At 50.2% G+C, this 15,397-nt stretch overlaps 1 protein-coding gene across 1 annotated transcript in view; it reads right to left on the bottom strand.

Moving 5' to 3' along the window:
• Positions 1-15,397, bottom strand: part of VPS13D (vacuolar protein sorting 13 homolog D) — a 123,686-nt gene that overhangs the window by 29,945 nt on the left and 78,344 nt on the right. The window contains 11 exon segments of the mRNA XM_087701822.1: positions 1,327-1,494; positions 3,109-3,243; positions 3,838-3,986; positions 5,360-5,456; positions 7,326-7,475; positions 8,413-8,562; positions 8,689-8,796; positions 9,822-10,001; positions 10,992-11,100; positions 12,178-12,341; positions 14,232-14,340. Coding sequence (XP_087557948.1) covers positions 1,327-1,494; positions 3,109-3,243; positions 3,838-3,986; positions 5,360-5,456; positions 7,326-7,475; positions 8,413-8,562; positions 8,689-8,796; positions 9,822-10,001; positions 10,992-11,100; positions 12,178-12,341; positions 14,232-14,340 — 1,519 coding nt within the window.

The raw sequence follows: 15,397 nt of genomic DNA, 5'->3' as shown, positions 1-15,397 counted from the left end.
TCCTTCCTTCCTTCCTTCCTTCCTTCCTTCCTTCCTTCCTTCCTTCCTTCCATCCATCCATCCATCCATCCATCCATCCATCCATCCATCCATCCATCCATCATGCACCTTATCTCTCTAAGAATCATCGAATCCTAGGGCTGGATTGGACCTTGGAGGTCTTCAACCCCTTGCTCAAGCAGAAGACCTTAGATCATTTCAATCTACCAATCAGAATAGAGCTGGAAGAGACCTTAGAGGTCTTCTAGTCCAACCCTCTGCTCAAGCAGGAGACCCTATACTATTTCAACCAATCCGAATAGAGCTAGAAGGGACCTTGGAGGTCTTCTAGTCCAGCCCCCTGCTCTAACAGCAGACTCCAGGCATTTCAATCAATCAATCAGAGCTGGAAGAGACCTTGGAGGTCTTCTAGTCCAACCCCCTGCTCAAGCAGGAGACCCTATACTATTTCAATCAATCCGAATAGAGCTGGAAGAGATCTTGGAGGTCTTCAATCAATCAATCAATCAATCTGAATAGAGCTGGAGGGGACCTTGGAGGTCTTCTAGTCCATCCCCCTGCTCAAGCAGGAGACCCTATGCTATTTCAACCAATCCAAATAGAGCTAGAAGGGACCTTGGAGGACTTCTAGTCCAGCCCACTGTTCAGGCAGGAAGCCCTATACCATTTCAATCAATCAATCAATCAATCAATCAATCAATCCGAATAGAGCTGGAAGAGACCTTGGAGGTCTTCTAGTCCAACCCCCTGCTCAAGCAGGAGACCAAATACTATTTCAACCAATCAGAATTGAGCTAGAAGGGACCTTGGAGGTCTTCTAGTCCAGCCCACTGTTCAGGCAGGAAACCTTATACCATTTCAATCAATCAATCAATCAACCCGAATGGAGCTGGAAGAGACCTTGGAGGTCTTCTAGTCCAACCCCCTTGCTCAAGCAGGAGACCCTATACCATTCCAGAGAAATGGCTGTCCGATCTCTTCTTAAAGGCCTCCAGTGATAGAGGAGTGCCCACAACCTCTGGTGGCAAGGTGTTCCGCTGGTTAATTGTCCTCACTGCCAGGAAGTTCCTCCTTAATCCCAGGTTGCTTCTCTCCTTGATAAACTTCCACCTTAATATTTTGTCCTGCCTTAGTGATTTGGAGAATAGCTAAAGCATAAAAGGTGACACGACAGCACTTCATACATGGGGACGCCACCCCCACCCCATCCTCTCTCTCTCTCTCTCTATGACGGCCCTACAAATATTGGAGGACTGCTATCATGTCACTCCTAGTAACCTTCTCTTCGGACGGTCATTAAGCGAATTATGCCAGAACTGTGCCTACCTTTGCCGCGGAGTTGGAGACGCCGTGGGCCACGTTCCGTATCAGGCCGCCGACGTTGCCGTATTTTATCAGCCCGGTGACTCCTTCGGAAACGTCGTTGAGGAGGCCCATGGGGTTACCCAGGAAGTCGACGGAGCTCAGGATCCTGGCTGCTTGGCTGAGCAGCTCCTGGAAGAAGACGAGGCGGGCGTCACGAGGGGGAGCTCACGGGCACAACCCACAAACGCTCAGGGAGGGCTGCCCCGCGGGAAGGAGAATAAAAAGGAACTGTGGGGAGGGGGGGATTTTCCTACAGGAGATGAAGCTCTTATTGTGGTTTCCATGGCTCAGGGAAATCACTTGGAGAGGGTGGGACACAGATAGGACCATGGAGGATGGAAGGATAGAAGAATGGGTGAGTGAGTGAGTGGAAGGATGATAGATTGATGGCTGGATGGAAGGATGGATGGATGGATGGATAGATGGGTAGAAGGATGATGGATGGATGATGGATGGATGGATGGAAGAATGTATGGAAGGATGGATGGATGGATGGATAGATGGGTGGAAGGATGATGGATGGATGATGGATGGATGGAAGAATGTATGGAAGGATGATGATAGATGGATGGAAGCATGGATGATGGATGGAAGGAAAGATGATGATAGATGGATGCATGGATGGATGGATGATAGATGGATGGATGATGGATGGATGCAAAGATGGATGTAAGGATGGATGGATGGAAGAATGGATAAAAGGATGATGATGGATGGATGGATGGAAGAATGTATGGAAGGATGATGATAGATGGATGGATGGAAACATGGAAGATGGATGGATGATGGATGGAAGGAAAGATGATGATAGATGGATGCATGGATGGATGGATGATAGATGGATGGATGATGGATGGATGGAAGAATGGATGATAGATGGATGGGTGATGGATGGATGGATGATGGATGGATGTAAGGATGGATGGAAGAATGGATGGAAGGATGATGATAGATGGATGGATGGAAGAATGGGTGAAAGGATGATGATGGATGGATGGAAGGATGGATGAAAGGATGATGATGGATGGATGGATGCTAGATGGATGGATGGATAGATAGATGGAAGAATGGATGGAAGAATGATGATAGATGGATGGATGGAAGAATGGATGATGGATGGATGGACGCTAGATGGATGGATGGATGGATAGATAGATGGATTGAAGAATGGATTGAAGGATGGATGGAAGAATGGATGGAAGGATGATGATAGATGGGTGGGTGGCTGGCTGGCTAGATGGATGGATGGATGGATAGATGGATGGATGACTAGATGGATGAAAGAATGGATGGAAGGATATGATAGATGGGTGGATGGATGGATGGATGGATGGATGAATAGAAGGATGGATGTAAGGATGATGATAGATGGATGGATGCATGGATGATAGGTGGATGGATGGACAGATGATGGATGGATGTAAAGATGGATGGATGGATGCTAGATGGATGGATGGATAGATAGGTGGAAGAATGGATGGAAGGATGATGCTAGATGTATGTATGTATGTATGTATGCTAGATGGATGGATGACGGATGAAGAATGGATGAAAGGATGATGATGTATGTATGTATGTATGTATGATGGATTGATGTAAGGGTGGACGGTTGCTAGCTGGATGGATGGCTAGCTGGATGGATGGATGGAAGAATAGATGGATGGATGGGTGGTGGAAAAGTTAGATCCAAAAATCCTCCCCCCCCACACAAACAACCCCCCCCAAACCCCGGGTTTTACTTACTTCCTGAAAGTGCTTGAGAATGTCATTGACGATGAAGCTCTTGGTCTCGTAGGGGTGAACCCTGGTGTAGGGATCCAGATCTATGACAGCGTCTTCGAAACGGACCAGAGGGAACCCCAGCGTGCTCTTCAGTGCCTGAGACAGAATATCCCGGGGGGGGAGGGGGAAGGGGGGAGATCCGTCACTTGCTACATCTTTCCTTCTGTGAAATGGGTACTTAAGACAAAGCTCAGCTGAGCGTCTGGTGGGAGAGGCTGGTGTGACCCAATGCATTCTGATGCCTGCGCCAAAGATGGATGGATGGACGGAAGGAAGATGAAATAAGAGAGGAAGGAAGGAAGGAAGGAAGGAAGGAAGGAAGATAGCAATAGCCCTTAAGACTTATATACCGCTTCACAGTGCCTTACAGCCCTCTCTAAGCGGTTTACACAGTCAGCCTCTTGCCCCCCAACAACCTGGGATCCTCGTTTTACCGACCTTGGAAGGACGGAAGGCTGAGTCGACCTTGAGCCTGGTGAGAATCATACTGCATGGGTCCGAGGAGAGGGATGGGAAAATATCTGCAGACCCCTCCCATCCCGGATACAATCTGTTTCAACTCCTTCCCTCCTTTATAACATTGTAAAATCTGGTATAAAATGATCCACAAGAACTTCTTAAGCAGGACACCGCTTTAATTAACACGCTTTAATTAACACGCTTTAATTAAGGCATCCACCAAAGCCTTACCTTAAGATCCAGGGGAAGCTTGCTGGATGTAAAGACGCTGAGTTTTATCTGTGGGATGCTGATTTTGAGGTTTTCAAAATAGTATCTTTTCCGGGCCAGTTCTTGTCCGACCGGTTTTTCGTGAAGGTTTTCGTCATAATTTTCTACCTCTGTGCTCAACGAGGGAGGAAAATCAAGAGAGACACCATTAAACTGCAGTTGAGCCCGAAATGTCTGTTGTTAAGTGAGACATTCGTTCCCCCCACCCCCCAACCCCATTTTACAACCTCTTCTTGCCAACATTGTTAAGCTTACATTTTGGCCCGTTTTACAGCCTTTTCTAGCTACGGTTGTTAAGGGAGCCACTGCGGTTGTTAAGTTAGTCGCACGGTCATTAAGCAAATCTGGCAAACCCCCCTCAACTTTGCTCATCAGAAGGGGATCGCATAACCCCGGGACGTTGCAACCGTCGTAAATACGAGTCGGTTGGCAAGCGGCTGAATTTTGATCACATGACGCTGCTTACGGTTGTAAGTATAGAAAACGGACCTAAGTCATTATTTTTGTGATGTTGTAACTTTGAACAGTCACTGTTGTAAGTCGAGAACTGTCTGCATAGTTGGAAACTAAACTAGTAAGGCAGAATTTCAAAGATAACTTGGCAGGATCTCCTCCGTAAGATGTTCTCGTTTTGAAAAATAATTTTTGGGGGACTGCAGCCCAGAAATGAGAAGAGGCTTCCTCCTGGGGAGGGAAGTGGGGGCAAATGTAGACAGCATCCTAAAAAGCAGAGACATCCCCCTGCCAATCAAAGTGTGCCTAGCCAAGGCTGTGGTTTTCCCCGTTGCCATGGACGGCTGTGAAGGTTGGACCACAAGGAAGGCTGAGCACCAAAGAATGGAGGCCTTTGAACTCTGGAGAAGAAGACTCCTGCATTGAGTCCCTTGGACTGCAAGGCCATCCAACCCGTCAGTCCTAGAGGAGATCCACCCTGGATGCTCTTTAGAAGGCCGGATCCTGAAGAGGGAACTCAAAGACTTTGGCCACCTGATGAGAAGGAAGAAGGACTCCATGGAGAAGACTCCTGCTTTGAGTCCCTTGGACTGCAAGGCCATCCAACCGGTCAGTCCTAGAGGAGATCCACCCTGGCTGCTCTTCAGAAGGCTAGATCCTGAAGAGGGAACTCAAAGACTTTGGCCACCTGATGAGAAGGAAGAAGGACTCCATGGAGAAGAGCCCAAAGCTGGGAGCGATGGAGGGCAAAACAAGAAGAAGGGGACGGCAGAGAAGGAGGGGGCTGAATGGAGTCACCAAAGCAGCTGGCGTGAGCTTCAATGGACTCCAGAAGAAGGGAGAGGACAGGAAGGTCTGGAGGAACATTGTCCATGGAGTTGCGATGGATCAGACACAACTTCACAACTAACAACAACATGTTCAGGGACATCTCTTTGTTAAAGAAATGGATTAGCAGTGGGTAAAAGTTCCATTTTGCTAAACGGTTTTCAGGATGTGTCGGATTTTCGCACCGATGGGAAGAACGTACCTGATTCTGACTGGTTGCAGCCGAAGAAACTGAGAAGTTTAAGGAGCAGTTTCTCCTCGATTTGAACCGTGAATCTGCTCGCCGTGACCATCAGGTGCTGGAACAGAAGGGGACAATTTCAGCCTATCAAGCGCTTGGGGGTGGTGGTGGAGGGGGGGGGAAGAGGCGAAGGAAAGGACACCAAGAGGTGGCCCTGGACCACGAGGTGGGCCACCAATAAATGCGATCGTAATGAGAAAAGGACACAAACGGCTAAATTGCTAAGAGAGTTTTTAACATGGGAGAATCCCTCGCAAGGCTGGGATTCGAGGTCTCTGAAATTTCAGGCTCTTGGGAGTTATAGGGCCCGGCGGCTTTAGAAGGAAGAGTCCAAATAAGGGTTGATCTCCCAGTAAAATCAGAATTATGGGGTCCTTGGTGCTCCCTGAACTTGGTGGTTTCCTTGCAGATGTTTCGTGACCCTACTTGGGAATGTCATCAGTGCTAGAAGGGAGGTGGGTTTGCAGAGAGGAGGAGGAGGAGGAGATCTGTGGTGTCCTTGGTGATCTCTGACCTTGGTTGTGATCTTGCACACTTTTCATGACCCAACAAGGTAACTTCATCAGTGCTAGAAGAGAGTGGGTTTGTGAGGAGAAGGAGGAGGAAGAGGAGGAGAAGAGGAAGAGGAGGAGGAAGAAGAGGAGGGGGAGGAGGAAGAGGAGCAGGAAGAGGAGGGGGAGGGGGAGGAGGAAGAGGAGAAGAGGAAGAGGAGGAGGAAGAGGAGGAGGAAGAAGAGAAGGAGAAAGAAGAGGAGAAGAGCAAGAGGAAGAAGAGGAGAGGAGAGGAGGAGGAGGAAGAAGAAGAGGAAGAGGAGGAAGAGGAGAAAGAGGAGGAGGAAGAGAAGGGGAGGAGGAGGTTGAGGAGGAAGAAGAGGAGGAGGAGGAGCAGGAAGAGGAAGAGGAGGGGGAGAAGGAAGAGAAAGAGGAGGAGGAAGAAGAGGAGGAAGAGAGGAGGGGGAGGACTGTGGGGTCCTTGGTGCTCTCTGAGCTTGGTGGTTTCCTTGCATATGTTTCGTGACCCTACTAGGGAACGTCATCAGTGCTAGAAGGGAGGGGGGGGTTGCAGAGAGGAGGAGGAGGAGGAGCAGGTCTGTGGTGTCCTTTGTGATCTCTGACCTTGGTTGTGATCTTGCACACTTTTCATGACCCAACAAGATAACATCATCAGTGCTAGAAGAGAGTGGGTTTGTGAGGAGAAGGAGGAGGAAGAGGAGGAGAAGAGGAAGAGGAGGAGAAGAGGAGGGGGAGGAGGAAGAGGAGCGGGAAGAGGAAGAGGAGGGGGAGGAGGAAGAGGAGAAGAGGAAGAGGAGGAGGAAGAGGAGGAAGAAGAGAAGGAGAAAGAAGAGAAGAGCAAGAGGAAGAAGAGGAGAGGAGGAGGAAGAAGAAGAGGAGGAAGAGGAGAAAGAGGAGGAGGAAGAGGTGAAAGAGGAGGAGGAAGAGAAGAGGAGGAGGTTGAGGAGGAAGAAGAGGAGGAGGAGCAGGAAGAGGAAGAGGAGGGAGGAGGAAGAGAAAGAGGAGGAGGAAGAAGAGGAAGAGGAGAGGAGGAAGAGAGGAGGGGGAGGACTGTGGTGCTCTCTGAGCTTGGTGGTTTCCTTACACGTTTCGTGACCCTACTAGGGAACTTCATCAGTGCTAGAAGGAAGGTGGGTTTGTAGAGAGGATGAGGAGGAAAAGGAGGAGGAGGAAGAGGAGGTCGTCTGTGGTGTCCTTGGTTCTCTCTGCGCTTAGTGGTTTCCTTGCAGACTTTTCATGACCCAACAAGGTAACATCATCAGTGCTAGAAAGGAATGGGGTTTGCAGGGAGGAGGAGAAGGAGGAGGAGGAAGAGGAGGACTGTGGGCCCCTTGGTGCTCTCTGAGCTCGGTGGTTTTCTTGCAGGCCTTTCACGACCGGGCTGGGGAACATCATCAGTGCTAAGAGTGGATTACCTTGTAGATGTCGCTTAAAGGACTTTTACTGGGGAATTTCATAGCGTTCAGCTGCACGGCCGGGCTCGTTTCGGCTGCCTCGTTCTCGCCCAGCTTGGGGGTGAGGAAGAGCATGAAGGGTTGTGTGGTGCGGAGAAGTTGGTTGTCTACCTAGGAAGGACAGGAGAGGGGAAACGGACAGTCAGAGGTTTTCAAACTCTAGGCTTGTGATGGCAAACCTATGGCAGGTGGCACGCAGAGCCAAACATGGCATGTACCACCACCACCCCTTAAACCGTTCATTGTATGGCTTAACCTCCTAATCCTCCCTCTTGCTCTTCTCTGTGTCATATTCCTTGTGGGTCTTTGGCCCTGCCACGCTTTCTGTTATTCTACTATGCCTTTTTCTATGGTGGGAAAATACGGAGTCAGATGAGAGGTAGCCATAACAACATTCTTCTTAGAAAGCCAAGGTCATTATCCTTTGTCTTCGCACCTCTGCACCTGACCGGAACTGGATGGACATTGCATTATGGGTGTCCTCAGCCCGTGAGGACAAAAAGGTTAGCCATCACTGGTATAAGGTCTCCTGCTTGAGCTGGGGTTGGACTAGAAGACCTCCAAGGTCCCCTTCCAACTCTGCTATTGTAAATTTCCTTGTGCATCTTTGGTCTGCCACACTTTCTATTATTCTACTAGGCCTTTTTCTATGGTGGGAAAATACAGAGTTAGATGATAGGTAGCCATAACAACATTCTTTCTAGAAAGCCAAGGTCATCCTTTGTCTTTGCATCTCTGCACCTGACAGGAACTGGATGGGTGGAAGCTGCCAGCGTGGCAGTGGGGGATTGGGCCATGGGATGGACTGGTGGGTGTGGGGGGCAAGATCTTGAACTTTCAACTGGGTGGGGAAAACCGGGAAGCTTTCATATTCGGGTTTTCCCAGATGTGCCAACATGTCTGTCTTATTAAATTGGAACTTTGCCTTGGACTCTGATTTACTTTCGGGTGCTATTTGGAACCCTGACACTCTGCACCCCATCCTTGAACTGGTCCTCAGGTGAGCAGGGTGAGGCCACTATATCCCCCACCTGCCGTTTCACTTTACCTGAACGTCCTGCACGCTGAGCTCCAGCACCTGACTGGCCGACAGCTGGGTGAAATGGACGGTGATGCCCACAAAACTTGCGAAGATGAGTTCTTCGGGGGCCTTGTTCACCAAAGACAAACCGATCCCTCCTTCTAACTTCAGCTGGACCTGCGAAGAGGGCAAAACACACACACAGACACACACACACAAACACACACGGGAGGTAAAGTTGTTGCTGTTGGGTCTTTGGGAAAAGAACAGCAACCTCCCATTCTCGGGGGGGAAAAAACTCACTTCCAGCTCTTGCTCCAGATCCGGGTTTTTCAATTTCCACAGGTCTTGGTCCAGCTCCTCCCCTTCGTAGGAGGGGCGTTCGTTCCTGCGCTGGTTGAAATCGGTGATCTGACACGGGAGGGGCAGAGTTAGGATTGGCAAAATGGACCGTATAAAACCCCCAAGCTCAGAGGGCACCAAGGACACCTCCATTCCCTTCCTCCACTTCTCAAACCTCACTCCCTTCTAGCACTGATGCCATCGCATAGTTGGGTCGTGAAATGTCCTTCCTCTTCCCGTTCTCCTTCTCCACCACTCTATACATCCTACTCCCTTCTAGCACTGATGATGTCACATAGTTGGGTCGTGAAATGTCCTTCCTCTTCCCGTTCTCCTTCTCCACCACTCTATACATCCTACTCCCTTCTAGCACTGATGATGTCACATAGTTGGGTCGTGAAATGTCCTTCCTCTTCCCGTTCTCCTTCTCCACCACTCTATACATCCTACTCCTTTCTAGCACTGATGCCGTCGCATAGTTGGGTCGTGAAATGTCCTTCCTCTTCCCGTTCTCCTTCTCCACCACTCTATACATCCTACTCCTTTCTTTCTTTCTTTCTTTCTTTCTTTCTTTCTTTCTTTCTTTCTTTCTTTCTTTCTTTCTTTCTTTTCTTTCTTCTTTCTTTCTTTCTCTCTCTCCTTCCTTTTGTGTCTCTGTCCCTTTTTTCTTTTTTCATCTCCCTCTCACTCTTTTTCTTTCTTTTTTATTTATTTATTTCTTCCTTTCTTTCTCAGCGAAGCTGGCTGAGGAACTCTGGGAGTTGAAGTCCACAAGTCTTAAAAGTTGCCAAGGTTGGAGACCCCAACATCAGCTGGTCGGCTGGAACTAAGGGCTGTTGTGCCTCACGGCTCTAAATCCCACTCCCCTTTAATACTGATGACGTGGCCTAGTTTGGGACACGAAACGCCTGCAAGGAAACCAACCAGGGTCAGAGAGCACCAAGCCCCCCCCCCCCCCTCATTTCAACCCAGAGCTGCAAATATTTCTCCTCTTATGGCCGATTCTGTTCCTTCTTTGTGGCTACAGCTGCTTATTCCCAGATTTGGTTCAGGTCAAATTTAAAAATTTTTAAAAATAAAAGCACAACCGTTACCTGGAGGACTCTGGTCGGACCATCCGGAATAACCTGGACGGCCAGGGCTCCAGAACCGGGCCGCATCTTCTGGTTGATGAACTGCTGCTCCGAAGGGACGGGACTCAACTCTTCAAGGGAAGTGTCCGGTCCGAGAACGACTTCCGCCCCATCGCGAAGGCCGGCTCTGCCTCCTTTGGCCTAAGGGAGGAGAAGACAAGGTGACCAGAGGAAGAAGAGGATGGGGGAAACCCACCCGACCCCTCCTGAATAGAGACAGATGAACAGAGTTGGAAGGGAGCTTAGAGGCCATCTAGTCCAACCCCCCCCCCACTCGAGCAGGAGACCCTATGTCATTTCTGACAGGTGGCAGTCCAGTCTCGTCTTGAAAGCCTCCAGGGATGAAGCTCCCACAACTTCCGAAGGCAACTTCTGTTCCTTTGGTTGATGGTTCTCACTGTCAGGAAATTCCTCCTAATTTCCAGGTTGAATCTCTCCTTGGTCAGTTTCCATCCATTCTTCCTTCTCTGGCTTTCAGGTGCCTTGGAGAATAGCTTGACCCCCCTACACTCTGTGGAAGACCCCCCCCCAAATATTGGAAGGCTGCTCTCCCGTCTCTCCTGATCCTTCTCTTGCCTAGACTAGCCAGGCCCAGTTCCTGCAACTGTTCATTGTATGTTTTAGTCTCGGGGTCCCCTAATCCTCTTTGTTGCTCTTCTCTGCACTTTGCACAAGGAAGGGACCTCGGAGGTCTTCTAGTCCAACCCCCTGCCCAAGCAGACCCTACACCATTTCTGACAGGTGGTAGTCCAGTCTCGTCTTGAAAGCCTCCAGGGATGAAGCTCCCACAACTTCCAAAGGCAACTTCTGTTCCTTTGGTTGATGGTTCTCCCTGTCAGGAAATTCCTCCTCATTTCCAGGTTGAATCTCTCCTTGGTCAGTTTCCATCCATTGTTCCTTCTCTGGCCTTTGGGTGCTTTGGAAAATAGCTTGACCCCCCCCTCCTCTCTGTGACAGCCCCTCAAATATTAGAAGGCTGCTCTCCTGTCTCAACGTTTGTTGAGCACAGAGGTTAGCTGGCTCCCCCATGCGTCCTGGAGAAAGGTAATGTTCTCGCCCACAAATGGTCCTGCCCCCCCAAAAAAACTTTGGGGGAAGGAGGGGGAGAGGTGACCCCCGCCCCCCGCCTACCTGCACTGCGAGTCCATGCATGCCACACAGCAATTTCCCATCGCGGAAGCTCCAGGTTTGGGTCGTGCTTCTCCGGCGGTCTGGTTTCCTCAGCATCAGAGGCTCGTATCTAGCGCAGCAACATCAACATTGATCAGTCAGAATGGAGCTGGAAGGGGCCTTGGAGGTCTTCTAGTCCAGCCTCCTGCTCAAGCAGGAGACCCTAGGCCATTCCAGACAGATAGCTGAGGAACTCTGGGAATTGAAGTGCATAAGTGGCCAGATCTGGAGACCCCTGCAGTAGAACATAGAATCATAGGCTTGGGAGGGACCACAGAGGTCTTCTAGTCTGACCCCCTGCTCAGGCAGGAGACCCTGGACCATTTCAATCAATCAATCCATCAGAATAGAGTTGGAAGGGACCTTGGAGGTCTTCTAGTCAAACCCCCTGCTCAAGCAGGAGAGTCTAGACCATTTCAATCTATCAATCCATCAGAATAGGACTGGAAGGGGCCTTGGAGGTCTTCTAGTCCAACCCCCTGCTCAAGAGGAGACTCCAGACCATTTCAATGAATCAATCAATCAGAATGGAGCTGGAAGGGACCTTGGAGGTCTTCTAGTCCAACTCCCTGCTCCAGCAGGAGACCTTAGACCAAATCAATCAATCAATCAAACCAACAATCAGAAAAGAGAAGAGAATGGGACCTTGGAGGTCATCCAGTCCAACCCCCTGCTCAAGCAGGAGACCTTAGACCATTTCAACCAACCAACCAACCAGAATACAGCTGGAAGGGACCTGGGAGGTCTTCTAATCACTTAGCAACTGTCTCGGCTTGGCCACCGAAAATCCAGGCTCAACCGTGGCCGTAACTCTAGGACCACCTGTAGGGGACAGCGGTTCGCCCTAAGGCCTGGTCCTAACGCAGCAGCGCCTGGGATTGGGGAGAATATAGCAATAGCAATAGCAGTAGACTTATATACCGCTTCATAGGCCTTTCAGGCCTCTCTAAGCGGTTTACAGAGAGTCAGCATATTGCCCCCAACAATCTGGGTCCTCATTTTACCCACCTCGGAAGGATGGAAGGCTGAGTCAACCCTGAGCCGGTGAGATTTGAACCGCTGACCTGCTGATCTAGCAGTAGCCTGCAGTGCTGCATTTAACCACTGCGCCACCTTGGCTCATGAGAAGGTCCTGAGCTCCGCCCACCTGTTATCCGTCACAGCGGCCAAGCCAGCGATGTCCAGAATCATGGAGGACTCGGCCGAGTGAGGCGGGGAGGGTTTATTCGGATGGCGGGGGACGGCCGAGCCTTCATGGCACAGCATGCCGCTCACGGTCATTCGCCACAGCTGGGAGCGTTTCCCGGGTTCCTGCGAGGGGGAAAAGGGGCAGTGAAACCGAGAGGCTGCGGGCTCGGTTTTGCCTACCTGCGGGGCAAAGTCTCTCCCCACCCCTCCCCACTCCCCCTCCGTGTTCTTCTCCCTAGGGCAGTGTTTCTCAACCTTGGCAACTTGAAAATGTCCGGACTTCAATTCCCAGAATGCCCCAGCCAGCATTCGCTGGCTGGGGCATTCTGGGAGTTGAAGTCCGGACATTTTCAAGTTGCCAAGTTGAGAAACACTACCCTAGGGCTTCCAAGCAGCATTATTTGGAAGGAAAAACCAGGGGGTGCATCTCAGGGTTGGTGCTCTCTGAGTTTGGGGGTTTGCTTCCAGACGTTTCATGGCCCAACTAGGGAACATCATCAGGGCTAGAAAGGAATGGGGGGAGGAGGAGGACTCTGGGGTCCTTGGTTCCCTCTGAGCTTGGGGGTTTCCTTGCAAACACTTCATGGCCCAACTAGGGAACATCATCAGGGCTAGAAGGGAGTTGGGTTTGAGGAGAGGGGAAGGAGAAGGAAAAAGAGAGGAGAAGGAGGAGGAAGAGGAGAAGATGGAAAAGAGTAGAGGAGGAGGAGGAAGAGGAGGACTGTAGGGTCTTGGTGCTCTCTGAGCTTGGTGGTTATAGCAATAGCAATAGCAGTTAGACTTATATACCGCTTCATAGGGCTTTCAGCCCTCTCTAAGCGGTTTACAGAGTCAGCATATCGCCCCCAACAACAATCTGGGTCCTCATTTTACCCACCTCGGAAGGATGGAAGGCTGAGTCAACCTTGAGCCTGGTGGGATTTGAACAGCTGAACTGCTGAACTGCAGTCAGCTGAAGTAGCCTGCAGTGCTGCATTTAACCACTGCGCCACTCCGGCTCCGGTTGCATTTAACCACTCCGCCACTCCGGTTTCCTTGTAGGTGTGTCATGACACAACTAGGGAATATTATCAGTGCTAGAAGGGAGCAGGGTTTGCAGAGAGGAGGAGGAGGGAGAAGGAGGAAGAGGAGGAGGAAGAGGAGGTGGGAGGGAGAGGACTGTGGGGTCCTTGGTTCTCTCAAGGAAGAGGAGGAGGAGGAGAAGGAGGAAGAGGAGGAGGAGAAGGAAGAGGAGGAGGAGGAGGAGGAGGAAGAGGCGGAGGACTGTGGGGTCCTTGGTGCTCTCTGAACTTGGGGGTTTCCTTGCAGATGTTCCATGACCCAACTAGGGAACATCATCAGTGCTAGAAGGGAGAAGGAGTTTGTGTGGAGGAGGAGGAAGAGGAGGAGGAAGAGAAGAAAGAAGAAGAGCAGGAGAAGGAGAAGGAGACAGGAGGAAGAGGCGGAGGACTGTGGGGTCCTTGGTGCTCTCTGATCTTGGGGTTTTCTTGCAGATGTTCCATGACCCAACTAGGGAACATCATCAGTGCTAGAAGGGAGAAGGAGTTTGTGTGGAGGAGGAGGAAGAGGAGGAGGAAGAGAAGGAAGAAGAAGAGGAGAAGGAGAAGGAGAAGAGGAGAGGAGGAAGAAGAGGAGGACTGTGGGGTCCTTGGTGCTCTCTGATCTTGGGGGTTTCCTTGCAGACGTTTCATGACCCAACTAGGGAACATCATCAGTGCTAGAAGGGAGTGTGATTTGTGGAGTACAGGAGGAGGAGGAGGAGGAGGAGGAGGAAAACTGTGGAGCCCTTGTTGTTTTGTAAGCTTGGTGGTTTACTTGGCAACTTTTCCTGACCCAACCAGGGAACATCACCAGGGGAAAGTCCACGTGGGAGTACAGAGTAGGCGGGAGGCAGTGACCTAATCCCCAATGCTCTTCCCACCGAGCGCACAATCGTGCCGGTTGGTGGCCGATAGAGGCAGGGGCCTCCAGGATGCTCCCAGGGAAAGAAAGGCAAACCCTGTGACTTCCTACCTTTTTCTTCAAGACAACCCTCTGCGTCTTGGGAGAAACATCCAGGACCAGCTCAGCGCAGGCGAGATCCTTGTACGCAGCCACGGGTCTCCCTGACTCTTCCTGGACCCTGGGATTTCCAAGGAAACCGAGAAGGAAGGGTGAGATAGGAATCGCGGACAAAGACCAGGCCGAAATCACCCAAAGAGATTTTCGGCTTTACTGAAATTGGGAAAACTGCTAGGCTGGGTTGGAGGCCGAGAATATCCGGACGCTGCTGGAATTTTGGGACGTCTTAGTTTAATGAAGAGAAGGACCAGGGGGGTGACATGACAGCAGTGTTTTAATATTTGAGGGGCTGCCCCAAAGAAGAGGGAGTCAAACTATTCTCCAAAGCGTTATAAGGCAAGAAACAAGAAGCAATGGATGGAGGGCTTCTGGTTTGGGCGTTGTCTGTGGGAGCTGTTTCGTTTTTTAGCAGCTCCGGACCCGAGGCTGCGTTAAGCTGTCTAAACAGCATCCATCAGCTGTTTGACAGATTGATTACCTCTCCTTCGGGCAAAGAAGGAGAGGTGAGAAGCTGAGTTTGGGAAGTGCTCCGTTTAACCTGCCCCAGGAGATAAAACTGGGGTGTGGAAGGTGTGAGCCACCCTATAACCCAGTGAATTCTCCGCGCCAGGGATTTTTTCTGCCTTTCTGCAGAACGAGGGCATATGCCCACCCCCAGCTCAACGATTGATTTATACCTGATTCCAACACGGGCAGACAAATACCAGAGAACTTCTAATTGTATGTATTACAGACTTTAACTCCATTTTTCTAAAAATTCCTTGTGATAAAACTACGTGGAAGAAAGACAAAGATGGCGCCGAAGAGTTTTGTAGGTGTGATTGTGCTGTGATGTTATAGAGTCTATAACATAGACTTTCACGGAACTCAAACTATTATAGAGTTCAAGATCATCTAAAGATCATTAAATCAGTAGTGATTTATTAGTAAATTACAGAGTAATTACTGGAACAAGCGGCTTCCCTGGATTTATTAACTGGGTGCAAGGTAAGATTAACTGAGGAAATGGCTTCTAAGCAAATTAAACAGGGTTAACACCTCGAAAAGCGCTGGAAATTCACCTGCTCCGACAACTACAGTCATTACTCCCCGCCCCCAAACCCCCTCCTACTCCTGCT

The sequence above is a fragment of the Thamnophis sirtalis genome, unplaced genomic scaffold (genome assembly GCF_051295495.1).
Source record: "Thamnophis sirtalis isolate CommonGarterSnake01/CBP01778 unplaced genomic scaffold, rThaSir2_p1.2 scaffold_15, whole genome shotgun sequence".
Taxonomy (NCBI): domain Eukaryota; kingdom Metazoa; phylum Chordata; class Lepidosauria; order Squamata; family Natricidae; genus Thamnophis; species Thamnophis sirtalis.
This window is presented reverse-complemented; position numbering and strand designations above follow the sequence as displayed.